Source organism: Alexandromys fortis, unplaced genomic scaffold (assembly GCF_014885135.2).
Source record: "Alexandromys fortis isolate MF-2015 unplaced genomic scaffold, M_Fortis_MF-2015_v1.1 scaffold_10, whole genome shotgun sequence".
Lineage (NCBI taxonomy): Eukaryota > Metazoa > Chordata > Mammalia > Rodentia > Cricetidae > Alexandromys > Alexandromys fortis.
Genome location: NW_026067895.1, coordinates 7,947,178 through 7,975,057, shown reverse-complemented (window position 1 = coordinate 7,975,057; position 27,880 = coordinate 7,947,178). Strand labels below are relative to the sequence as shown.

The 27,880-nt window shown below is 45.2% G+C and overlaps 1 protein-coding gene across 9 annotated transcripts in view; it reads right to left on the bottom strand.

Annotated features, from left to right (window-relative positions):
• Trpm3 (transient receptor potential cation channel subfamily M member 3) overlaps positions 1-27,880 on the bottom strand; it is a 281,511-nt gene that overhangs the window by 52,860 nt on the left and 200,771 nt on the right. For all 9 annotated transcript variants that reach the window (XR_007594808.1, XM_050159348.1, XM_050159396.1 and 6 more), the window contains 3 exons: positions 22,362-22,490; positions 17,740-17,991; positions 11,538-11,712 (listed from right to left, as the gene is read on the bottom strand). Coding sequence is in view for 8 of the 9 variants with exons in the window: in XM_050159348.1 (XP_050015305.1) it covers positions 11,538-11,712; positions 17,740-17,991; positions 22,362-22,490 (556 nt within the window). In the remaining variant the exon portion in view is untranslated. The remainder of the gene's footprint in view (positions 1-11,537; positions 11,713-17,739; positions 17,992-22,361; positions 22,491-27,880) is intronic.

The window sequence follows — 27,880 nt, the reverse complement described above, 5'->3', positions numbered from 1 at the left end:
CTTTCTGAGTTGCTTCTTTGTGCCAGACACAGCTTGAGCCGCTGAAGCTACAGCAGTGAACAGAGAGAGGTGGTTTCTGCTCCCATGGAGTTGGCATAATAAAGGAAGCTTTTTGTTCTAGGGCTGAGCTGTCCGATATGGCACCCACTCGGGATCTACAGCTGCTCGAGTTCAAATCCCAATTAATTAAAACAAGATAAAATAGAAATGCTAGTCCTTCATTCGCGCTGGCCATATTTCAAGTAGAAGCATGGGAGATCAGCAGCTCTGATACCAGATAGCGCCGTTCCGTCACAGGTGCTTCTACCACGAGAGTGTTCTAGAAGAATTTTCCAGAACCACTCTCATCCCTCGACTCTATAAAACCCTCGTGGACACACAGAGACATGAAGTAGAATGACAGGGCTACAGATTGTCATTCTTCACATGTAATTTCCCTTAGAAGCATAGTTTATGCACAGCATTCAGGAATCTGCACATTGGCAACACCTAGTTTTTAATAATAACATGGCTAGATTAATGTAGTGGGGTAAGATTTTGAGATAGAGTTGGCTCACTGTTTCTGAAGGCTCTGCATTAGCCAGAAATGGAAGGAAAAAACTGGGGTAGGGTGGGAGGACGACAAACATTGTCTGCAGAAAACATGTAAGAGAGAATAAGCATGTTCTTAGCATTTATACTGTTTTGGGCATTTGCAATTTGGAGATAACCTAAAAGGATACAGGAGGATGTGCCTAAGTTGTTTTGTATAAAGGACTTGGACATCTGTGGATTTTGGTAGCCACAGGATGAGGTGAAATCCCGAAGCCAGTCCCCTGTGGATACAGTGATGACAAGCCTGTCACTTCCCATTCCTGCCTTTGGACCAGGTGTTAGCTTTGTTCTCAGCGTTTCGTGGCTAGGAGAGTTATCATCGAGAACCCAGAGAAAGCCTGTCTATCTTTCAGGCTATTCTCTTATATTTTGGGTTGTGAGCCTAGCCTTTAATGGCTGAGCCATCTCTCCAGCCCTCAGGCTATTCTCTTATAAATTCTCAGGGACCTGAGAATGTTTGTAGAAGGGAACACAGAAAGGAAGATTTGGGGGAGCATACTCAAATGTCTTGACTGAAGCAGGGCTACAGAAGAGACAATGGGAGTCTGCACATAGATGTGAGTGTGGACGAGAGTGAATGTCAGTGCACCTGGGCTTCGTGGGACCAGGCTGTGTGATCCCGGGAGTTCTGCTATAAGTAGCAGGGTTTTTGGGAGAGAAAATTTCTGGAATCTGGGACTGTGGAGAGACATTCTAACTTTGCAGGGCTGGAAGGACACACTGACTTTCAGCAGGAAGCTATATGGACTAGCAAGTCAGCCCTGCATCCTGCCCCTCCCATCCTAAACCCCACTCCATAGCCTCAGGCAGTAATCGCCTCCCAGTTTTAAGAGGATAAATTCAAAATTGAAATAAGTGGAATTATAAGGTAAACACTGACTTCCTGGCAGCATCTGTATTTGTGGTCTGGGAGCAGAGTTCACCCCAGAAGTTGTGTGGTTTCCTTCTACATACATGAACCCAGGCAACAACTGATGTCCTCCTCTTTACAGGGCCATTTTATTTGGAGCAGTAGAATAACATATTCCCAGGAGGTAAGCACATCTAATGCCTTTGAAGAAAACTTGAGTAGTGAGGAAACTGATTCCATCCTGAAGTTCAATGGATCACTGTAGGAAGGAAACCATACACTTACATGACCTGTTGGCTTAGTCAGAGTCTAATCAGTCTGCGTGGCTGATCTGGCCCACCTTTTGTTCTTGTAAATAAAGTTTTATTGACACATAGCTGTACACACTGGTTTGCTTATTGTCTAGGACAACTTTGGGGGTAAAATGGAAACACTGCTAACTATGACAGAGACCATATTGCCCTGAAACAACATCTAGTCATTTCTGGAAAAAAATTGCTCACACCTGTCTGGCCTGGCTTACAAACTCCTTAAAGGCAGGACTATATCCAAATATTTTCCTCTTTCTTCACGGGCCATGTGGGTACAAAGCAAGACTTTAAGAATGCAGAATAGACTGGAGAACTCTTTCAGCGTCAAGCATGACTTCTTGAAGAGACTCCTGGGAACAATGTGTCTTTTATTACAGCTTCTGATTGCAGCTATTAAAGAGGGTATGGTCATCTTTCTATCAGCCATGTTGATGTGTTTTTTTTTTTCTTTATGTTTTGGGTCAGGGTCTCAATCCTTCCTCAGTTGTTGGGATTTCAGGTCTGTGCTACTATGCACAGCCTCTATAATGCTGGAACTTGTTTGATTTGACCTTTCAAGGTCATGCACTGTCAGCTTGGTAGGCTATCTGGTGATGTTGAGATAGGGAAACCTTTAAGGGGGGGCCCTCGGAGGTACTTAGGTTGCGGAGAGATTCCCCAAAGCCATTAATAGCAGTTATGCAGAGTGGGTTCCTTCTCTTAAGAGTGGAGTTTTATAAAAACAGGGTGAGCCCGGCTCTTGCCTAGTCTCTTGTTTCTTGTATTGCCGTGGGATTTCTTTCTCACATGTTCCCACCATTATGACAGCATCCATCATGAAGCCCTTACCAGAGCCCAGAAGATGCCAGTGTCTAGCTGGTTTTGTTCATGAAACTGAGGAACTAAACAAACAAGCCCTCCCCTTCTCTCTTCTCCTTTTCTTGGCTTTTATCTCTCTTTCAGACTTTTAGAGTTTTTTTTTTTTTTAATGAAATTTGTGAGTCTCCAGTTTCAACCTTCAAGTGCTGGGATAATAGGTGTGTGTCTCTTTTTATTGTAAAGTCCCTAGCCTTGGGGATTTTGTTATACCAGTACAAAGCTAAGAAGTGGGTAATGGGAGAGCTGACTGTCACATTGTAAATGTGGGTGGTTGCACGAGCCATCTGCTATATGTATAATCCAGGATGCTCACGGTTTCCTACCTTGCTGGAAAGGTGTCTCCAGTGTGAACGATGTTGGGTTTTCGCTGAGGAGACTTAGAGTCTGAGGGCCTATCCTAAATCAGTTTCTTCCAGAAACTTTCTCCTTCGCTGAGGAGAGCTTTAAAATGAGTGTGATTTATTTACTGAAGGGAATATGGACAGTGTGTGTGGAGTGTGTGTGTGTGTGTGTAGAATGAAAGGCCAGGAAAAAAAAGTGCAACTTCAGGTAAAGCTGGAGTCCATACCTCATCCCACTGGGAGCTCCAGGGTATGGGCTGTGCCTCACTTTCGGGAAGGTATTCTGTAGCCTCAAAGTAGGAGTTTGCAGGCTTTTTCAACAAGAGTCAAAACAGCTAAGTGTTTATATTCCCCACATTTAACAGGTGAAGCAAGGTGCAGGATTTCCTGGGATCCCCACTCTCAGGTCACCTTAGGTTTTCTGGGTAACGAAGAGACTGCAAAAATTCTGGGGCCAGTTATCTGAATGTAAGCCCAGTATTAGAGACCATGGAAACAGAGGGGTGGGTGCAAAAGCTGGAAAAGGGGGTGAGGGGGAACCAGGTATCCACCACATTGCCAACTGGATGCCTATGTTTATTAATGTGCTACGAGGTTATACACTATGTTAGCGCTCTCTCTCTCTCTCTCTCTCTCTCTCTCTCTCTCTCTCTCTCTCGCTCTCTCTCTCTCTGTATGTGTGTGATAGCCTAGGCTGGCCTCAAATGCAAAATCCACCTGCCTCTGCCTCATGAGTGCAGGGATTACAGGCTTGCACCACTATGCCTTGTCTATCCTTGCCATTTCTGTGATGTGCACATTCCATTTTATGGAAGAACCATCTTCTACTTCCTCATCCTATTATTTTTCCTTCAAAAATAAAATGATTTATCTGGGAATACAAAAATGTAGGCTTTGGTTGTTGTCAGTTTTCTGCTCTATTCCCAATACCTAAGAAATGGAAACAAGCTATATGTCCTTCAGCTGATAAACGGATAAAGAAAATGGGGTCCATTTACACAATGGAATTTTCATTCAGCTACACAGAAAAAAGGAAATCATGAAATTTGCAGGTGAACAGATGGAACTGGAAAGTAGCATTCTGAGTGATGTAGTCCAGACCCTGCCTCACATTCTCTCTTATTTGTTTCTAGCTCTGAGCCTTTAGATGTGAGCATAAAACCTGGAGTAACTGCATAAGCCAGGAAAGTAAAAGGGACCATGGAGGGCTGGGAGGGGGGAGAGGAACTCTAGAGAGGGGGATAGTAGGAACAGGTGCTATGAAGGGGGAATGGGAAAAGTGGGGGTAGGGTTTAACTAGAAAGTGGGGAGGAAATATAGGCACGGGGCAGGAGGGTGAAATGAAAAAAAATCAAAAGCTTATCAAAATATGTGATTTTTTTGTCGTATCTTTGGGGGCATAAATATTAAATGTCCTCTGTAGAAGGCTTTCCCTTTGTTTGTCCTAAGTATAGTCCTTTCGTACTTCAAAGATTCTTGGTCAAACCACGCTCAGATTTGAGGTCCCAGATTATGGTATGCCTAGAGATTCACTTGGGAAATCCGGTGCCTCTTGGCATCTTCTCTTCATCTCTCCAGCGTGAAGAGTTCAAATCCTGCTCTGGCCTCAAAGTGCAGCTTGTTTCCCCTCCCAGTGAAGGGGTGCCCTTCACTGGCTTAGCCCACTTATGTTTCCTTTGAGGATGGTAGCTAGCACTCAATTTGCTGTCCCAGCCACGAAGTCAACAGCTTGGGGTTAGAGACAGACAGTTCTTGTATCTTTTTTCCCATAAGATTATAGATGGTGGCACATTTAGCGTCATTGGGGGTTGCCCTCTCTCCATGCAGCCGTTTCTGCTGTTCATCCTGCAGTGGCTACCTTTCCTAGGCTGCAGCCCATTACAGCTAGGCAGAGTGAGAACTGGTATTTTTTTTACAGTGACTAATTTTATCTCAAAGCATGCTCAGTAACTTACTTGCTTCTGTTCTATTGACACACACACGTAACCTTTCTGCAGGTCTTTACAGCAGGTCTGGTTTTCCGTCATTGTTGCTGATTTGGGAGTCTTTTCTTACCCTAACCAACTCCTACTTTCTAACCTAATTTTTTGTACTTGTTGAAGAGGACAAGATTAAAAAGCACTTTTAAGGAAGCCTACTGACTTGTCTCTGTTGAAAGGGACACATACTTCTTATATTGCTTTTCGCTACCCAGAAATTCGCAATTGGGTGACAAAATAGTTCCCACAGCCAGATGGGAGCTCAATATTTCTTCTCATTACAAATTTTGGGGGTTCAGTATAGAAGACTAAGAGAAAGTTATGGGAATTCAAGATGCATTATACCCCTGGAAGCTCTTCTTCTGTGGGGCTACCTAGGACTCACTTGGAGCGGTTATGGTAGAGTAGACAATATATGGATTTTGAAGTCATGCCAACCAGGGTGGATCAAAAGTATTCTATTAAAGGCACTGGAGTAACCAGGCATTGAAGAAAGGTCTCTTCAAATGGTTAGAGAATTATCCATCTGAGGAGAGGCTGGTACCCTAGCACAGAAATGAAAATTCTTAGCAAAGAGGTCACCAATGACTCTTATAAGCATCCGCTTAGTTGACCCTTTTCTCTTGGTAGGCTTTGCCATTTTGGGGATTCTGCTCTTGGTACCCTACCCCAGCCGCCTTCTCTCTACTGTGTTCTCTATTTGTGCTCATCCATCTTGACTCTCACAGAAAAAGACATTTATCCTAAAAATCTGCCCTTCCAGTGTAGATCTTTTGAATTAATTAATCAACCTTTATTTACATGTATATGTGTGCACCTGCTTGTCTGTATATGTAGAACACGTATGCAGGAGAGGCCAGGAGAGGGTTTCATATCCCCTGGGACTGAAGCTACAGGAGTTTTGAACTGCCCGATGTGGGTGCTGGGGACTGAATTTGGGGCCCACAGAAAGAACAGCAAATGCTAATCATGGAGCCATCTTCTCAGTCCCCCATTTCATATTTAATTTGTTTTATAGTTCAGCACATCCTGTTGAGCTTCATGGCTTCCCTGGACTCTGTACAGGATCTACAAACCCAATCTAACCCCAATGGGACACCAGCCCCATATCTATCGTCCCAAGTTTCTCTATGGTTTTTATACTTTAGACTAAGTCAGGGATCTCAGGGCAAGCTTCAGTTCCTCCATTTTGACTCCCTGCCCATTTCTCCTACACCCTTGGTACCATCTGACTTTGTCCCAGGTCTTCCTAAGGTACCATCCTTCAGTCTCCTGCTGCCACCTTCCCCATCGCTACCACATTAGGGATGTTCTTTCATCTCTCACTTTCCATCTCCCTTCCTCCCCACGATCTCCCTCTCCTTTTCCTTCTCCTTCTCCTTCCAGACCCATCTGTCCTGCTTCCTGTCTCCTACCTCTCACTCTATAGCGAGCCATGCTAAATCGTTTTTTTGTGCCTGGAGTTTGCCACTCTGGGTCTCAGTTTGGAATGCTATTCTCTCTTCACACCCCTGCTCCCATCTGCCTAGCACACATCTGCTCATATTTCAGGGCTCTGCTCAGCTTTCTTCTTCTTCTCCGCAAGGCCTCATCTATTACACCCAGGCTCCTACTCCGTGTGGGACTGACTGACTTCCTTGCTTAGCGTCTCCTCGATCCATAGGCTGGCAACGGCAGGTTGCCCCCTCCTGAACTATAAGTTCCTCGAAGGCAATGTCTCTTTCATGTTTCTTCCCAGACTTTGCCTTGCAGCTCATGGTAGAAGAAAAAACCCTTTGAATGAAGAATGGACTCCAAATAGAGGCCAACCTGAGAGGAAATTACCGTGGATATCATGATAGCGGAATGCATCAAGGTCACAGCAGGGGCCTAATGCAGAGATAGCTCTGTTCTTCGGTAAATCTCATAAGCCCGAGTCTGGAGTAGTAAACAAGTCATGTGGGTATCCGTTATAGTGTGGCCCGACTTTCTCAGAGACAGCCCTGCATTGGCTAACTTCCTTAGCAGTTTGTGAAAATGGAACCTCATGGAACAATTTCTTTTTCCCCCAAAGTGGGCACTGGCCCTAGCTTTCCTTGTCAGAGTACGCTTCCTGGTCGGGTAATGCGCCCTATGCTCTAGCCAGTAGGCAACCCTGTGCTCCGAAGCCATTAGAGGCCAGTCTGAAATACTAAGCAGTAGCTGAGACCAGAGTTCTGAGACCTGGAGCAAAACAGCTGAGATGTGCACAGCTCGCATCTTCCTGGCTCCCGGTGTTTTATGCTCCACCATCGAACGTGTATTTCAGACACCTGAGCTGTCCTACTTTCATAGCCAAACCCAGGAACAATTAATTGGAGACAGGAAAGTAATTCAGGACAGTACTTTCCATACACATGGTTTGAGTCAAAGCCACAATGACAACCTGTATACCAAAGAGCAGGGGTTATTTTGACAGCAAAATGTTGTATTCAATCAAACAATCAATTAAAACAATGAAACAAAGAAACCCCTCCTCCTTCAGATTACCTTTTAATTTTAGATGAAAAAGCCCCAGGCAGTAAGAAAAAAAATGACCCACGCACTAAGAAGATTGGATATTTAATTCAGAGAGGGAAATGCCTAGGTAATATTAAGCTGTCATGGTAAAAAGCAAGTCCTGGCCATTCTGCTTCCCCAGTACTATCTAAACTTGTAAAAATACCCAGAGAGGCAGAAAGGAGGCCTAAATTTAGACCCACATTTAATGCATTCAAGAGCATGATTCATTTCTCTCCTGTCTTGGTACAGCCTGAGGAATCTGAATACACAGCAGAACACCCTGTAAGGAAGACGCAGCCCCCATGCAGCCAGAGGCTGGAGCATGCGGAGACACCCTGTCACCTCTGCTAACACAGGTGCACTTCCAAAGTCCCCGCCCACCCAGCCAGATCTCTGAGCGCAGGAAAAACCATTCAAGTTTAATTTCACTGCAGCCTTGGTGTGGGTACTGCTGGGAATTTATGTATTTTGTTGTTGTTCTGCTTTTGAAATGGGTTTCCTCCCAAGCACCTGTGGGGGCCTGGCTAGCCCTCACAGGCCACGCAGTATGGGTCACCCTAATGAGACTGCCCAGAAGAATGTTGTAGTTTGGTATTGAGGTAGTTAATGGAATGAAATGAATTATTTTGTGACCCTGGGTATTAAACTCAGAGCATCCTGTGGTCAAGGCAAATGCTCTACCATTGAGTTATAGACTCCGGGCAATGTTGGTACATTTAAGAACCCAGACTCCAAGTCACTATCGTAGCCCTTAGCTGGGCTTAGCAAGGTAATATACGTAGCATGAGTACTTAATGTCAAATACAGGTTATCTGAACAACAGCAGCAGCAGCAACAACAACAGTAACAACCAAGTAAAGTAAAACCCAAATAGCAACCGACCAACTAACTAGCCAACAGCAGCAAGTTCAGGTCACATAAATCAGATCGGCATGAGGCCCAACCTCCACGATGAAAACGGCTGCTGTCTCTTCTTCATTTTCACCATCTTCTACTTCTAACCACATCCTTGCACGCCCCGATCCCAAGCCAGCAGCCAAACCCTAGGCTCTCGGGTAATTTAGACTAAGCTTGGTCTGTCGTTTGTGTCAGTCCACGATGACTTAGAAGGCAAATGAACTTGTTATTTTGTGAATTTTAAAAATGAGATTCCAATTGTTTTTTCCCTCAAGTTTTTAAGCACATTTGGAAAGTAACCTCACAGGTGTCATCCCGTGGTCTTTGGATTTTTTAGGTTAATTTCTGTCTAAAACAACAGGAACATAGGTGAAATATATACCCAAAATACCACAGTTAGGGAACACTGCCTCCCAGAAGTGAGGGCATTCTAGCTGTCCTCCATTCTGAGGTGTGACGTTGATACGAGTCACCTATTCTGAAGGTCCCATTGCATATTCACACCGATCAGTCCCAGTTCAGAAAGAGATCATTTCCTCCCCCACCCCCCCCACATGAAATGGGTCCAGCAACGGAGAAGTCAAAACATCCAGAGCTAGATATGGAGCGCGTGCATCAAGTTAGGAATGAGTTATCTGAGGTGCGTGGGAATGAGAAGCATTGGGAAAGGGCCACACGGGGCACACCCACGGAGCACATCCACAGTGGGGGCTTGGTAGACCACGGGAGGGCAGCGGGTCCGGGTGGGTATGAGATCCTATCAGCCTGAATACATGCTGCACACGCCAACCTGCACACGGCACAGAGAGGAGGCCACAGACTGGAGGGCAGCGGGGATGATTTGAATGATTTGTGCCTTTCTCAAATAGTTTGGTGCTGGTTCTCCTGGGCAGTTCTGAAGGGTGGAGGCAGGCATCCCATCTCCACCGGACCCACCTTGTGCCATGGTATAGGCATTTGAGTCATTAATAGGAGACTGATGTCCGGTGACCTTGGCCGAATGTTATTTGAGGTTTGAGGACAGTTGTCTAAATCCATTTGAGAAAGGACGAATCCTGTTTAGCAACTCTAGACAGAAAACTGGCTGATTTAGCTTAGAACAGTCTGCCATTGCGGCCAACTTCAGAAGTTCACAGAAGAGGGCAGGGTCTCAAGAAGGTTGCATTCACCTAAGGCTGGGTTGGTTCTATTTTGGGATTTGGGGTCAAGATTTATCCTCACACACATAAAGCACCACAGATCTAATTCCCAGAGTGGGGGGAATTTGTCCGTTTTCACACAAAACACCTCCATTCTGTCTTTGGGGGTGGTGAGGAGATCTCAAGTTCTAAACTATAATCAGCCCTTCTTTTAGAACAGCGATACTAAATCCTTGTGTTCAGCGGATGGTAGTGTTTGTTGCACTAGGCTGGGTTCATAGTACAACATCAATAAATGGCCACGTGTAGAGGGACAGACAGAATCCCATTTGTAAAACCCATCCCCACCTCCCCTTCCTTTTCCTCTCCCCCTTTCTTCCACACCACATTGTTCAAATGCCCATGTGGACTTCCTCTCGTTCTTGGAGAAAAAGGGACAATTTGAAGAGGCAAAATAATGTAACAAAGTGGAAAAGCAATTTCCGTCTGTGTGTGTGTGTGTGTGTGTGTGTGTGTGTGTGTGTGTGTAATAGCCTTGTCTCCGAGGAGTATCGGCATAGCAAGCTTTTAAAGTGTTGTTTGGCCTGGAGGGACCATTTGAAAGGATGCTCTCTACAGGAAATTCCTGTCCCTGGGAAACTGCCTTCTTCTGTCAGCCAGAGATACCGTAACTGGAGGATGGAGCTAAAATTCTTCCTTCGTGAGTTGGCTATGTCTTATGGAACAGATATTTGTTCCAATTAGGTGTTCCAAAAAGTCGCGCTTGCCTCAGAGCCTCAGATAACGTGTTTTGAGAAGGAAAGCATATTTGTTCAGAATCTATCGTGGAGGGGAAAATGACGTGTAACTGTGTTCTGTTGCCAGGATACCCACGCTCTTCACAGGCCAGAGGACTTGCAAGCTCAGACGTCTTTTGTCCTTGTATGCCTAGGCTCCATCCCACCTGGGATGAGGAGGGAGAGCGGGTGCTGACGAGACTCTACTCCCTCTCTTAGTAAGCTATGTGGTTACCTGACCCTAATCCGTGTTCACAGTCCAGGGCTCACATGGCTGACCTGTCAGCAAAAAATAAATGTCTGAAAAAAATGTGAATTCAACAGTGTTGGAGGGTTGTTATTTTCAGAGTTGAACTCCTCAGGGAAAATGAGAAGGAGCTGCTGCTGGGATTCAGCTCCACACTGAAACATGCTTCTCCCCTGATGCTTTCTTCCCCAAGTCATTTCCTGATGCCTGGTGTGCTCTGACATTTGGTCCAAATAAAACCCTGGAACAGACTCAGGACTACAGCTGCCCCCAACTCCACACAAAAGGAGTTTTTTTTTTTTTTTTGCAGAGACTCCGTATCTAGTAGACTGACGGTATGGGGGCTGTTGCCTCTTGGTTCACGCTAGATCACTTTAGGGTATAGATACCCCCCACCTCAGCATCTACAGCCAACAACTTGGTCTATGACCTATAGGCATTTTCCAGACTTCTTGGTAATGAATTCTGGCTTCATCTGTGTCTCAATAGCTCTTAACAATGAGAAAGACTGTTGGGGAATAGCTTTTAGCATGAAAAAAATACCATACAGATGTTTGCCCTTAATCTTGAATTCTAATGATGAAATTGAGAATTGTTTATTTGTTTTAAAGTCAAACCTTAGGAATTTGTTTTCTAAAGCCTAGCAAGGTGAGGGTTAAGGTAGGAGTGGGTAGTTTTGACATAATATATTCCCAGTGATGAAATATAAAAAAAACCCTTGCCCCAAGAGTTTGAGTTATACACAAACTTATATCATTTAAAGTGGTTCAGTTTTTGTATCAACTTTGGTCTACTAGATGTCCATTTGTATTACAGGAAGGACATACCTGAAGAAAGAGTTGATGGCTATTTTGCTAAGGTATTATATTCACCTCCAGCGATTGTTTCCACCACAATAGCAAACTAGGAATCGGCCCTCTATCTTGAGCCATTTATTGAGGACAAACGAATGGACTTGGAAAAGACGTGACTCAATCAAAGTTAAATACCTGACTTTGGTGTATGAGAATCATAAACTTGCTTACGGTCTATCTGGTCTGCAAACACTTCCCCATAAATCATCCAATACGGCATGTAGAAGATATTCTTGGCCAGTTTCCAAGATGGCTCCTCATTGGGAAAGAGGATGGCTTGTCTGGCGACCCCAAAGCTCATCAGCACCACCAGCATAATGATGACAAAGTACATCATGTCTATCATCTGGAAGGGCGGAGAAGGAGAAATAAGAGAAAAGCCACGTGATTGAGGGTGCCTGTGAATGCTGACATTGAAGGAGTCCCCAGCTAAGAGGACAACTGGACTATGGAAGCTGATGTCTCCATGCTGAATACTGATGTCAGTTGCTAATTTTTTTTTACAAGTGCACACATAATTGAGCCCCTTCATTTTTATGGACGTCTATGAAATATATTTACATTTAGACACAAAAGGGCTAATCCTCAGAATATGGGTTCTTCACGTGCTTCCAGCACCATTTTTTTAAAAAGTGTTATTAGAGAAGGCAAGTCATTTGTTTGGTTTCTTTCTTCTTAGAAAAATTAGAATTAGGATAATTGGGCTATTTTAGGAACAAGTGCAGAGCAGCATATTCCTACTCTTAGTTTGAAGAGGCTAGCATGACTCGGGAAGCTCAAGAAAATGCAGGGTTACAAATAGACCCAGGGCGGGAGGGCAAATGGGAGCTCCATCGCATGGCTGGATTCTCTGCCATGGATCTGTCTCACCAAATCATCCAGTTTCTGTTTCTCCTGTAGGGTATCTTATTATTGGAGGGGGTGGGGTCTTTTCACTGGTCTTTAAGCTATGTAGCTTCATGACTGAGACCAGTGCCTGTTGACATGACGGATTTCCTCCCTGGCGTGAAGGCAATTTCTCCTGACTGAAGCCCACCACCTTCACTCTTCCCACCTTTTCTTCTCCATCCCCTCGCTTGCTTCAATGCTATGTGACTAGGCATCTGTTTTTCCCCTGCCCAATTGCTCTCTTATCAACACTGAACAAAGAGTGGTGATTCTAAGTGGCTCCAAACCCACAACTTCTTTCTTTAAGAGAGAGTTCCGATGCATCTGCCTGAAAGATGGCTGTGCTGTCCAAGCTAGGCTAGCTGTGGGCCCTCATTCCATGGAAGCCATGGTGAGGTAGGCGTGTAACACAAGACAGGACTATCAGAATCTTCAGAACCCTTTTTGTTTGTTTGGAGACAGGTCTCTGTATGAGCCCAAAGTATCTTAGAACTCACTGCGTAGATGAGGTTAGCCTGCAACTTCATGCTCTGCCTGCTTCTGCCTCCAGGGTGCTGAGATTACATAGCCTGTTCTACCATCTCTTTAAAATAGAAGTAGAGAGAGAAGTTCCCTTTCATTCTTCATAATGTTCATTCTTTATCATCATGTAGCATGCAGGAGGCTAAGTTTCCCCACCAGTGAAGGAGCAGATAGAGAGAGCTAGTCCTAGCAGTGACTGGACCCCTGTCTCAGTAGTCTTTATGGCCTGTTCCACCCTGTTTTATAAGTCAGTATGTCCCTCACACTCATAAGTTACAAAGATTGGTTTTCACTTTTTGTGTGAAACTGTCTGACACCAAAGACTTCCTCCTCTTGGATATTACAGTGTAAGGGTTACCTACCCACAGAGAAAGATGAATGCTAATTATTAGTGATAAAGAAGGTTTCAGACAGTTTTACTTATTTATTATTGTTACTGTTGTGCTGAGGACTGGATCAAGGGCCTATTGTACACTAAGCACACACTCTGCTATGGACCTATTTCCACCTCTAGCTTAAAAGAGAATATTTTATGGTACCTATTCCAGTAACTTAAACATTACGTTCTTTCTGGGTGCCTTAGGACACAGGGGCCTCAATATATTTTAGATCAATTCATCAGTTTTCAAGACAACTTCAGAATACGTCTGCCCAAAATTTTAAGACCTTGAAGTGAGATAGGAAATTCTCTAAGATTCCTCTTTTCCATCTCCCTGCAGGTTTATGCTGGGAGAATAACAACATGTTCATAGGAAACCCATGCTTTATCTTCTCTCTTCTTTTTATTTTATAAAATTCTTTGACCACTTCTTCATAGGAAGTTTATCAACGAAGGAGCACAGATGGGCCTTTGTGGTATACTTGGTTACACTTGCTAAAAGACAGGTTGAGCGGATTAGGTGGGCTCATGAGCATGCAGGGCTAGCCGGACTGAAGGGAACTCAGAGAAGAAATACAGAAACAGCACCAACTTAACGTCTCAGCTTTTTGTTTTTTTAAAAAAATTATTGTTTCTAATATCTACTCACAGGGTCAAAACAGCAAAAGAAAAAATTCTTCCCATATGCTTAGCTTTCTCTATGTCAAAGTCTTTACTGTCATAAAAAAAATATCAGGATCTGAGCCCCAATAATAAGAAGAGGAGCAGACTTCTTTTGTTTTCAAAGTGAAATTATCCAATGAGCTCAGTGCTAAGATCCTGCCCAGTCTTACAAGTGTCTTTCAGCGTGTTCAACAGAGAATACCCACGGTGGGGAGGAAGCACAAGCTCTCAGGTGCCAGACAACCTGGATTTTGATCCTGACTGCTAGCAAAAATAGCTATGTGAGAAAAAAAAAATCCACCAAAGAAAACTTTTTCCTGACCATTAAAAAAGAAAAAAGAAAGTTGGCTAAGTGGCCTGGAATGTGGTGCTTAACCTTGTTTTTAAATGTTGTAAGTGGGATAATAATAACAATCGCGTGATTACCTTTGACTCAATGGCTACGCGGTAATTCTCATAAATGCTAATGTGTCATTATTGGAAGGCCAGGATCTGGAGTCAGGAGTTTGACCCTTGTCCCTGTTTCTCTCAGAGTCTGTTTATTTAATTAATATAGGAAGGGTCTAAGATCAATTCCATGGGGTTTAACAGTTTGGAGGACCGAGACGCATCTCCCATGGTGCCTGGCACACTATCGCATAGCTCCTATCATGGCTTCTATTCCACGTTACATAAGGGAGTTAGTCCACAGTTACTGAGTTTCCTTGAGAAATAAAATATGCAAGGATAGAGTCAGAATTCCAGGTAGACCTGGACCTGCATATGAACAGGATTCACAGCGGGAAGGGACGAAGGAGTTCTGTGCTGTCGGGTATTTATTTAATGCTCTGGTTGGTTTCCTTGACGTTGCCAATACAGAAAACGATTTCAGAATGAGCACCTGGCCACCCTGTGCTTGGTGTCCAGAGACCGAGGCGCTGGGCTTCCTGGGTGTGGAGTATGAAAGAGGCCGCCTCTAAAGGTGGGGGCTTTGTATATAACACATCTGGGAAGACTCTTCAGCTTCCAGCTTGCCATCCATCTGGCTCACTGATAAACTCCAAGGATGGATTTTATCTACCTTCTGGATAGATGACTCAATTATTGAACTAATTATCTTAAAAGCATCCTGTAAGAACTCAAAGTCCCCAAATTTCCTACTTATTCCTGACTGATAAATGAAGTCATTCATAAGTTAAAAAGTAGAGAAAAGACATCACAGCCCTCCTCCTCATTTCTTAGTAAGGTTTTATTTTAGTCAAAACCGGGGTAATTACGCCATTATTAAAATGATAGGCACGGAAATTAAGATAATCTCACTGCATTAATGTAACTTTAGATATTTCAAATATATAAATGCCACCTAGACTTTTTTTTAAAAATAATTGACTTGGTTTGGGTCTTTGAATATTCTGTTAAAATAAGGTTATCATAAAAAACTATCAGATTAAATAATCCCCTAATTAACAATCTTTTTATTTTAGACAAAAAAGGGAAATGTAGTGGCATTTATTTGTATTTTAATAAATAGAGCTAAAATGGGAGCCTAATGTAGTGGTTCATGACAGAGGGCAGCTCTGTGCTTCGAGGACATTTGGTAATGTTTGGAGACATCTTTGTTGTCCTAACTCTTCTCTTCTTCTCTCTCCCTCTCGCTCTCTCTCTTTCTCTCTGGTGTTAAGCATTCAGCAGTATGCAGACTTTTCAACAAAGAATTACGCAGTCCCAGCTGGGTGTGGTGTGCATGCCTGTAGCCCTAGCACTGAGGAGGTGAAGGCAGGAGGAGGGTAAAGTCCAGGGCAGGTTGAGTAACATAGTGAGACACTTTTAAAAAAAAAATCAAAAAATGTGCCAAGGTGGAGAAAAATTGGCCTGATTTCCAAGCTGTTATAGTTTGATATCTTTTTCTCAGTTCGCTTCGAAATGTATTTGAGAATCTCACAAAAGGCCTGTTTTCTCCCGAAAATCCATATGCACATTTTCCTATGTAAGTTGGGAGCAGGATCCTCAGGTCCCTCCCATCCTTCAAACCCATTCCCCAGGGTCTACCTTTAGACATAAGAATTTTCACCAGGGTCTCAAAGCCATTGTTTAATGAAGATATAAGGGCAGAATAAACAAATAATATACACCCTGCCCCCTCCCCACACAATATCAAGCTGAACTGGGTTCAGTATGTGTGACTGAAGCTCCAGAACCCATGTTTCTGTTCTCTAGAATGTGTCTGGTGCTGTTTACCCTAAACAGCGTCGGTGTGATAATTCCAAGCTTGTGTAAGAAAGGGTTAGTTATATAGAAGACACTGTGTGTTTATAAACTTTCCTTCCTTCATTGTCCTTTACAAAGACAGTTTGAGCGTAGCAATAGGAGACGCAATTTCCCAGCCAGCTGACCGCGAGCCAGCTATTGTTGAGCACCGCCAGTGGATATCGCAGCTCTGCAAAGTACATGTTTGCTGCTCTTTGTTGCCTTGGAAGGCCGCGAACGGAATATCAAGGAGTAAAGGAAATTCATTTTGAATTTAAATTTTTCCTTTCTTTGCATGGATTTTTATGGTGTTTTTTTTTAAATAGGACGATTTCTGGTTATTTAAGATGTATTTCAGTAGAATTCATATGCAGATGTTTAATAAATACTGAATTAGCAATGATGCTTGTCAACTTGAGTGGCAGTGAAAAGGGGCATCTATAATGCCACTTGCTGGCTTCAACAGTTCATAGGAGGGAACTAGAGAGATGATCCCAAAGAAAGTCTTATGAGGGGGTATTTTTCCAGGTAGGGTGGATATTCTTAGGTTTTCACGTGTCGGAGATATACATGCGGGCATCAGGTTCTGGTAATTCCCCTAGACTGTCTGAGGAAGAAGCTCATGAGCCCAGCTCAGTCTTTATGGGGAAATTCTGGAAACTAGAATATAGCCAGGAAGTTGAAATTCTCAGACATTTGTATAGAGGTACATTAACTTGCCACTTGAGATTCTTTTATTTTAAAGAATTTAGAGGAGCAGGTGTCTCCCTCCGGAGCCAGGTTCAGTCAGTTTTCCCTAGTACTCAGAGTCTGCCTACTTAACTCAGATCAACTTAACCCCGCTCCCCCTTCGTGGACTAGACTCCACTTTTTAAAAGAGTTAAAAAAAGTTTATCTTATTTTACATCAGGTTTTTTGAGATAAGCTTTTGCTATGTGACTGACCCTGGATGGCCTGGGATCTCACGTCCTTAGCTCCCCATGTGTTGGGGTATTCTGAGTGAGTACAACTACACCCAGCTTCAAATATCGCCTCAAAAACTCACCTTCTATGAGTCTTCAAAATTTGTTAACAGTTTTCAGTGGAGACCAAGTCGTCCTCCATGCCCGCCCACCGAGAACGTTCTGTGTCAATCTGTCTTGACCTGTGAGCGACCCTTCTGGACTCCATAAGATGTCACCATGAAGACCTTTCCACTCCGCATGCCAAGTACTTCCCTTCCTTTCCCTTTGTCCCAAGCTCACAAAATGGCATCTTGGCTCAACTATTTTTCCTTTTCTTTTCCTAGCCAGGGTCTCTATATGTAGCCCTGATCATCCTGTAACCTGCTCTGTAGACCAGGCTGGCCTCAAACTCAGAGATCTGTCTGCTTCTGCCTCCTGAGTGATGGGATCAAAGGCGTGCACCACCACTGCTTGGCTTTGCTGGGCTCTTAAGCCCGTGCCTGCCATCAAGCAAGTGATCTTCCCATATGCTTCAGTTAGAAAACAAGGCGGCTGATGATTGCGTTCTTTAGTTTTTATATAGCAATAAAGTCAACTTTGCAAACACTTAAAGGAAATTAAAAACCCTGAAGCACCCCTGGGACCATCTCATGCAGACCTCAGAGGCAAATCCAAGTGAATCACATCTCTTTCTATTATCAGGGATCCTCCTCCTGGGAAAAGTGACACGGCCCCAAATGCCCTTGCTTACCATTTTCCCAATCATCATGACATATGGGCCCAGATACTTGTTCACGCCGAAGATGTCCAGCAAACGGATGTACCAATAAATGATGTTCACACAGTAGATGACCCTCCCATCGCTCCTGAAGGGCTGGTCTTGAAGACGGAGGATCATTCCCACCGAGAAGAGAAGGATAGCGATGAGGTCGGTGACATTCCAGTATTCCTGCAGCCACACCCTCACCTTCTGCAGCAGCTTGCCAGGTTCTGACATCAGGATCTGGAAGGCAGCAGAGAGGGTTAGGCCTGCTTTCTTGTATCCTTTCAGCTCTGCTGGGAAGCGCTCCTTCTGTGAGCTGATGGAAGGGGTTATGGAGACCTGTGTCTCGTTGAATACCTGTATGCTAGGGATGCATAACTGAACTAAACGTAGGCAATCCAGATGTGCACAGATGTAAACAACAGGTCTGATTCTTGGGATGGTCTGGCAATGTTAGCCACTGCAGGCTTTTGCTATAACATTACATAGATACCCGTATCACCTCAGTAAACAGCCTTCAGGACTGAGTAACATGGACCATTCCTACAGGACACCTCCATTCCTCTCTTGTGTCGCCAAATCGTCGCCCGAAGTACAACCCCATTAATGACTCATTATCATCTCCGTGATTGCCACTGAATTCTACGTCCCATTACAGGCACATGGCTGCAACGGTCTTCTCAGGACATATCTGTTGTCATTATGGCCACCTGCCTACCGCCCAGTTTCTAAGCAACACACAGCGAGCTCTTTAAGGACCTAACCCTTGATGTGGTTGATGAATACGCAGTTGATGGTGTAAGCAAAGACTCATCAGGGTGGACCCTAAGCGGGGGTTCCTTTAATTACCAGTAAATTATACCTCATTTCTTAAAAAAAAGGAGACGAGGGACAAGCAACCCACGGTAAGTATAGACTCAGACTTTCTGATGGCTTTCATTATAAACAGACCAGAAGCCAGGCTCCTCCCCGCGGCCCACTTCACAGCCCACTGCATTCTCAGTCCTTCTGCCCCCATAGCCACACTGATGTGCTTGGAGGCTTAGCAAGTTCAGCCTGCGCCAGGACACTCGCGTGCGTAATTCCTTCCCCTGGGGACTTTCTTCTCCAGGAGTCTGCATGTTTGACTCCTTCTTACCCTTAAGCTCTTTCTTTATTCAGCTGTCCCCTTCCTAGGAAGGCCTCTGTTGACCATTCCAGCTGCAGAAGCCTCCATTGCTCCAAAACACAGATACCTGATTCCCACCACTGACTTCCTACTTCAGCGGGTGTGGGGGTTGGACCAGGGGATTCGCTGTCCTTGTGGGCTCCCAGCGACCATGTTGGGATATCTACTGTACTACCTCCCCACCAGTATCTCCTGCAACTGTGGCTGTCCTGTCAGCTCCTCAGCCTCTAGTTCCATTTTAACTAGATACAAATTGCGCATGTGCATGGGGAAGTAGGGGCCGGGAGGATGGGCCAGGCCTTTGCGAAGCCCACCCACCTTTTCTCGTGGAGAGACGGGGGAGAGAGAGGATAGATGAGAGAGACAGTGAGGAAAGAAAGAAGGGAAAAAGGGGGGGAGGGAAAGCCCCTCCTCTGCCCCATCACTGCTAAGCCAGCCCGTAGCACAGGCCTTGGTATCCAGCGACACAGTAGAGCATCAACGGGGGAGTGGAAAGGGAAGAGCAGTTCAGATGACCGACAAAGTTTCAGACCCCACTCTCTTCTCTATCCGTAGCATACCAAACAATTGCTCCATCTTGTTTTCCAGACCCGTAAAGCGGGGATGGATGCGATTAAGGCTGTCACTGACCTCACAGACTTGGGGGAGAACTGGGTGAGATAATGTCTACTAAGGCCTGCTGTAAACAGCTCCATACGATTAAGGGTTTGCTGCGGCTGGCTCCGGTGACTACGAGCAGAAGTATGTGGAGAACAGAACGGGACCGGCAGCGCATGAAACCACAGCCTTCCTGGTGTTTGCCTGGGAGGCCCGGAAGCATGCGAACTTTTCCACGCTTCCAGGATCTTGCGTCTGGGTTCCCGAGGGCCTATGTGCCAACCACAAGGAGGCGGGAAGGCCGATGCTTGTGGGAATTGTCACCCACTCAATAGCCGAGCCACTCCTTCCAGAGTTCAAGGCAGGGACATGGGGTGAGAGGCGACCTCACCAATTGCCGAGAAAAAAGATCACGCACAAAAATGGCCACGACCCCACTTCTTACATCTTCCCCCAGCAGCAAGCACTTCTCAGCTGACCCAGCCCTGACCCAGTATCGGAAGCCCCACCCTGCCTGCCGTGACGTGCAGCTTCACAAGAAATGGACGGCCAGGCCTGGAGGTTGCTGGCAGCCTGCCCGCTTGGCAGCTTTTCTAGAACAGTCCGAGGAGTACAGGCTGCTCCCCATCTTCTTCCAGCCTAGTCCCTGGACAGCCTCCAGTCTCCACACTCTAGTCTTTGCCTCCTCTGCTTGTGATGGGGAAGGAATATGTGGCTGGGTGTGAAGTCTCGGGAGAGCCAGCTGGCACTACACAGAGGCAGGGCCCCTGGCGGGAGCAGTCTCAGTTCTCAGAGCGACACAAAATCCCAGGCAAATTTATTACTGTTTTTTTTTTTTTTTTTTTTTTTTTCAGTTTCCAAGTCCACTGCACTGCTCAGGCAATGGGAGGCACCGCCAATGGTGGGACACAGGGCAGGCTGGAGCAGCACAAGGCGTCTCGCTGCCTCAGTCCTTAGTCTCTAATCATTTGGGATTTGTGTACCATTCCCAAGCTCTCAGGAGGGGAAATACTAATTAGAATCAAAATAACGCCCACATAGCCCCAGAGAAAGGTGCTGGCGAGTTTTTTCTTTCTTTTTGTATGTGTCTGTGTTTAAATCTCAATGCAGTCACATTTAATGGATATGGCATCTTTCTTCTTTGAATGTGTCTGGGTGATGAAGGTGGGTTTGTGGCCCCATTGCCTTCTGTGCCCACCCACTGAAATACAGAAACCAGGATTGTGCTGGGGCGCCCAGGGCTGCACAGGCTTGACACGATCCTTCCCTACTGAAAAGGCCCCTCCCACTCACTGCAGTTTCTGGGAACATGCAGAGGAGTCGCCTCACCTTGCAAAGCCTGTCTTCCCTTGCAGGTTCTCTCTGGTGAGGTAGGAGTTTGTGGGGAGTACTGAGCAGGATTGTTGCGCCCTCTTGTGGACTGTTTCTTGACCACATAGATTTTAGAAGCGCTTGGAATCTCAGGGGCCACTGGGGTTAGCTTTTCTTCCCCCCTTTTTTTTTAATTATTTAAGCTTAAAAAACAGTTTTAAGTTCACAAAAAGCACTTTCCTAGGTGTCTCCTGGCCCCTGCAAAGACACCGCCTCTTCCATTATCAACAGCCTCCATCACCCAAAGACTAGAGGTTCTATCAGGGTTCACTGTTGGTAGGGTATGTTCTATAACATTCTATAGATTTGAATATGTGTAGAATGATATGAATCCATCACTAGTGTAGCATACAAAATACTTTTGTACTCTTAGAAGCTCTGGGCTTCACTTACCATCCTTCCAATGTCCAACCCTGGGCAACCATCAATCTTCTTACCATTTCATGGCTCCCCCACCCCCATAGCTCCCCCATCCCCATAGCTCCCCCATCCCCATAGCTCCACCATCCCATAGCTCCCCCTCATCTCCATAGCTCTCCCTCATCCCCATGGCTCCACCACCCCATAGCTCCCCCATCCCCGTAGCTTCCCCCATCCCCATAGCTCCCCCCATCTCCATAGCACCCCTCATCTCCTTAGGTTTCCCCAGGGTTTTATATAGCTGGTGGAATCATATAGAATGTATCCTGTTCAGACATTTTTCTCTTTGTAACACATAGCTAAGTTTTCCCATTGCCTCATAGCTCATTTCTTTTTAGCAATGAATAAGACTTCCTGTCCCCAAGGTTAGCTTTGACTTCAAACAAATCATAAAGGAGGTGGCATTTCAGTGACTCCTCTTAGGCTAAATGGAATGAGGTGACAAGGGACCAGAACTGAGTTCCATCCTCCACGGTGCTTCCAAGGGTTGAAAGGGCTGGCGGGTGCCCAGTGTGGGGGTGGTAGACACCGAGAAGGAATCAACTCCAGGATAAACCGAGGAAAGGAATACATGCAGTGTGTCATTCCCCTCTCCCCCGTGCTGCTGAAGTTGTTTCTCTCTGTCCACCATGAGAGTTCTGTGTATTGAATGCAGGTCATTGAGCTTGACGGTAAGCTGCGGGAACACATCTGGAGAGCTTGATACTGGATTGGTGGACAGTGTCCAAGGAGACCCCAAGTAAGGAGTTGAAATGGGAGTTAAAAATAGCAAAATTTAAAAAGTCATTTTCATAGAGATGAGAAGAGGGAGGTGTAAATGATATTGAAGCCCTCTGGAGGATGTCTTGGGGCAAAAGGCATGTGAGCAGAAAATAGACTGAATCGCCCTAGGAAACCTCTCTAGGTTTGACAAAGAGGGAAAGCAGCAGCCTCCAGCAGCCTTACAGAGCCCTGTCTGGGGCTTAATTCGGATCCCAAGCATCCTTCTCGAGTCTCCATCCTCAGATATGATGAGCCACCATTTCCCTCCCGTTTTCTGTTAGGAAGCAGTTACCTCTCTCATCTTCTCAATTCCCAGCGTGAAGATGTAGGAGATGACGATCCATTCCTGAGTGGACGGCCAGCGCTCCATCTTCACTAACACGATGTAATTGAAGAGCATCAGATAGCCGATGTATGCCAGCTGCAAGGGAATACAGTACAGGAGTCTAACTGCAGAGGCCTGGGGGCTGCGCCCTGGGCAAGACCACTGCGTGGCAGCATGGAGCAAGGTCAGTAAGCAGGACAGGGAGTCCATGAGGAACTGAAATATAAAGTTTTAAATAACAAAGAATATTTATTTATTTTCTATGTGCATTGCTGTGGAGGTCTGTGGACAATTTTCAGAAGCTGTTTCTCACCATCTACCAAGTTCTGGGGCTCGAACTCAGGTCTCTGGACTTGATGGCAAGTACCTTTACCTGATGAGCCACCTCTACCTCAAACATTTTTTTTCTTAAAGGCTGTAATAGTTAAAATAATTGAATATGCAATGTTTGTTTTTTTTTTACCTTTATAGTGTCTATGGGACCCTAGGACCTTGCTTATACCTTTGTGTCACAGTGTAAGAATTTGTGTGGCAATCACCAGCTTGTGTGTGTGTGTGTGTGTGTGTGTGTTCCAGTGGCTCTGGCTTAGAAAAGAACCTGGCCTATCAGGGCTCTTCTTGCTTAGGTGTAGACACGGCTTTCCATACTAAGGTGATACAGTATATTTTTTTTTCCCCAGAAAGATGCCAGGTAGGATAATGCCCACCAGAAGGAAAGAAAGACACATAGACTACTTAGAAGTTGGTAAAACCACAGTGTAAGTAGCCTGGATTTAGTCTTAAAGGACCCACACCCCTGCTCTCCTGAGTGGATGTTTTTGACCTATAGTGGTTGGCTTCTTCGGGAGGGTTTTGACTTCTTTCCCACTGTGGACTGTCATCCTTCCCTACCCTGCTCGGAACATTGGAGTTTGTTTTCTGTTTCTTTGAAACAAAACAAGAGAAAATAAATCGGTTTACAGGAAGGCGTGGGGTGTGTGGCCTGTTGTGGATTTAATTCTCTGGAGGCACCAGCATCTGGAGTTTGAGTCCTGATGTGACTGGCTGGAAAGCTAGATGTGGGGAAACAGTCCTCAGGGCCCAGGCTTTTAATCTGCTACTGAAAGATGCAGTGATGTCATTGTGGAAAGAAAAGAATTAGTGGTGCTCTTGCCTAAGTAAGTTTGCCCCGAGGGGGATGGCAGACGGGCGAAACACCCCGCTGGCAATGTTTCAAGTTGAGCAAGGTACTGACTGGCCTCAGGGGCTGTGAGCAGGGACCCAGAGTGAGCTGACTCAAATCTGTATTCTTTGGCGGTGGTGTGGCAATAAACAGGACAACGCGTGGGCAGGAGGATTGAGGATTTAAGATGCTGAAGCCATTGGGTGACTTTGGGGCTGTAAAGACAAGTTAGGCTGTAGAAACTGCAGCCTGGTGAGGAGATCAGTGAGATGGGCCCAGAGAGATGTCTTGTGTTCCAATGGGCTTCTCCCTTCGTTTTTACAAACTTTTTAATAGGAGTCAAAGGTACCTCTGACATTCCCATTACACTGATATACATGGCCAGGCCCGACTGTGGCACAGAATTCCCTTTCTGATAAGTCAAGACCTGGACATGGTAGGCAAACACTCTACCACTGCCAGCAACTTCCCAGCCAACCCTTCCTACGACAGAAGTAAGGCACATGGCATCTGGAACAATCAGATTGTGATAGTGAGCGAGCGCTGCAGCTGCCGAGGGTTAGCTTAACTCCTCCACCTGGGCGATTTGATCTTCTCTATCCCCATGACTACTCGCACATCAACCCAGGCCTAGGTTCCCACAGCTCCCCGCTTCAGAACCACTAGTGAATCAGGGAACTTTCTCATGGGAGAGGCATCCTTTAAAAATTGGTTTTGAGTGTGACTTGGCTCACAGGGTTTCAGGTTATGATCAAGAAAACACCGACATGCTCTGCGGCCCTTGTATACCTAGCTATGAAACACAAAGGAGGGGAGTCAGCTGGTGAGACTAACACACTCAATTTCCTTCTGCCTGGCATCTCTTCCATCTTCCTGGGCACTTCCTTCCTTTTATTGAATAAAACTCTGTTGCTTTAGAGCAAGGTGGAGTGACTCTTAAGTGCCCTGCTTTTAGCATCTTACGAAGTTCAATGCAAAAACGTTCCAAGGCTTTGTCTCCTCTTGTCACATGTTGGCCCAGTGACACATAAACTCATTTCTTCAGAAATTCCGTGTCTTAGAACTTAAGTAACTTTACTAACAGGGCCCACCCTCTGAACTCAGGTCTGGTGTATCTGGAGGAAGGAAGGGAGGCAGAGAAACTTGGAGTGGCACTTGGGTTTAAGTTTCAGCCCGTGCATGCCATCTTCTGTAAGTCACTTAACCTAGGGCCTCTGGGGAAGAGCTTGTCACTGCTGGGGAAACCCACAGTGCACATCATGTGCTCTGACCTGAGGTCGCTTGTACCTTGAACCTGAATCTTCTACAGCTCAAAACTGAGAAAGTTCTCTGCATAGACAGGGCCTGTGAGCCAATTGGATCTCTGCTTCCTTCTGTCTTGGAACTGAAGGGGACCCACCTGCTTATCTGTTCCTTTGGAAAGCTGAGATGAGATCCAAAGGTCATAGGGGAGTGAGGTGGGTGTTCCCTTTGGGTAGAGTGTCAGAGAGGAGGAAGGGACACTTCTGGAAATCAGAGCGAAGTGTTCTAACAGAACGCAGGTCACAGCAGATGTGACCATCAATCTGATGATGAAGTTTATTGTTAAGCATTGTTGGGGTCTCAAGAGCTTGGCATTCATTTCCAGAAATCCGTTTACCTTGAGGCTTGGGTTTTGTCAACATTTGAACACAAATTGCTGGAATTGTTTAAACCTAACTGGGGGATTTAGTGTGACAGATTTACCCAGGCTAACCAGGACAGTTGTAGAAGACCTAAACCCAAATGACAAAGATACAGCTCCCATGGTGGTCTGAATGACAAGGGCACCCATAAGTTCATATGTCTGAATGCTTGGTCTCCAGTGAGTGGCTCTTTGAGGGTTCAAGAGACTCATTCTGAGCTTGCTCTTTCTCCTCCTACTTGCAGATCCAGATGGGAGCGCTCTCTCTCTCTCTCTCTTCTCCCTCTCTCTCTCTCTCTCTCTCTCTCTCTCTCTCTCTCTCTCTCCTCTCTCTCTCTCTCTCTCTCTCTCTCTCTCTCTCTCTCTCCCTCTCTCCCTCTCTCTCTCTCTCTCTGCTGTTCCTGCCACTATGCCTTCACTCCCTCATCATAGATGCTAACTCTCTGAAGCCATAAGCCTACTTACATGCTTGCTTCTCTAAGTTGCCTTGGCCATGGTGTTTTGTCATAGCAATAGAAAGGGAACTAAGATAGTGTTTTAAAGTTTGTTGCAAATGATGTTCAGAGCAGTGTGCCCCAGGTTTCTGTAATCCTTGGTGACACCTGGAGCCTTCAACACCTCCCCACTACTCCCACAGAGCTGATTTAGTTGGGTCCGTGATGAATCTTTGAATTGGGATTTCTAATAAAATCTTTCCTATTGTGATAATTTAAAAAAAATGGGCTAAAACTCACTATTCTCTGTTCTGAGTCGGGGCTTTTTTAACTCTAACAGCTCATGACAATGACCTGGGGAGCTCTAATGCAGTACCCAGAGGGATGACGTCAGAGCCCTGAGGGTGGAGATCAGGTGAAAGCATGTTTTAAAAGTGATCCAGCACACGGACTTGGCACATGCGTATAATCCCAGTCCTTGAGAGGTGGAAACAGGTGATCGGAAGTTTAAGAAAAACTTGGGTGAGACCCTGGCTTTAAAAAAAAAAATCAGAACCAAAAGTGTAGTAGGTGATTCCAATGACCTTGATACAGAGGTGCCAAGGATGACAGCCCCTGACCAGGGTACTGGTGATGAGAAAGCATTTGAGGCTGAAAATTGCCTTAGTTGGGTCAACAAGGAGCAAGAGAATCAAGAAGCTCAGATGATGGGCATGCTGAACCCCACTGAAGAAGAAAGAGCCGAGACCTGGAAGGCTAATTGAGGTCAGTGTTCATCCAAGTGCTGGTTAATTCTTTATGTAATTCCTTACACCAGTGTCTCTTATGCTTTTGACCAGGAATCTGCTAACATCACAAAAGGCCACATGGCGAATCTTCAGGGTTTTGTAGGCCAAGAGGATTTTGTTTTTAATGGTCATAATTAACTTTTTTTGTTAGAGCACATGTGTGGCCAGCTGTAGTAAACACTGAAATTTGAAGTTCATCTTTCACAAACTGATTTTTTAAAAAAAAACAAAACAAAACTTATTTCAACCTTTTTGAAGAAAGGTTAAAAACAAACAAACAAAATAGGCTGGGGTTGTAGCTTAATGGTAGAATACTCGCCTAGCATCCCTGGGTGTGATGCACGGTGACACAGAATAAATGAAATCAAAATGCAAAAATGAGTTCCAGTGTGTAGACCGTAAGAGTGGAGTTTCCTCTGTGGCTATAGATTTCAAATCCCCTCCCCCTTTTTTTGGTTGTGACAACTGAGGCAGGAGAATAGAAGGAGAAGGGCGGATGTGGGCATAAAAAGGAGGGACAGCTGTTATATTGGTGAAATCATTGTGAGTCTCAGGGAGGTTAGGAATCATCTGGATCCTTGCTTACACACAGTAGCTGTTCAATAAATGATACTTTTCTTGTGGCATGGACAGTCGAATCTGGCATTGATTCCCTCTCAGAAATGTGACGAGTTTAGGACCAACACTACTTCCTCCACATTGTACTTATGGATCCAGACATTATTGTGTCTTATATCCATCAACACACTAACCTTCACGTATTATGTAGTTTTTTTTTCTCTCTCTATCTTACAGATGGACAGAATGGGAAAGTAACTTTTCTGGGGTCACACAGCACAGAGGGACACAGGTAGACCTATATGTCACCTGCCTCTTTTCAGATCACATGCAGTCACAGCTACACAACTACGCTGCTTTCTACAGGGCAAGCTTGAAAGAAACGCTATAAAAAATGTAAACTGAATTTTTGGATGTATATTATTTTGAGGTGGGTATGATTTGGGGATGTCAATACATTTGGGATTTTATTTCACTAAAATGAATATAAATGAGGCATGTGTGTTTTCATATTCTCTCATATTCTATTAAAAATCATCCTTTAAAGTAGCGGCTTTTAACTGGTGGTAGTTTTCATCCCACAAATGCCTGGAGACATTTTATCTGTCATCCTTAAAGGACAGAGTGTGGTTCTGGCATCTGGTAGGCACAGACCAGGGACGCTGCTGCATGGCAAAGAAGGATCCTAGCTAAAATACCACCAGTGCCGAGGCTGTGAAGTCTTGATTTAAAGCCAGTGTTGAATACTAACACCCCGGACTGCACAGGAAGCCACGTCCACGGTCCTTTGAGCCCCTCTTGTCCTCAGACCTAGATTGCCCTGTTGTTGACTCAAATGACTGCCCTGCAGCTGGTGTGAGAAAGTCTAGGAACACAGAAGC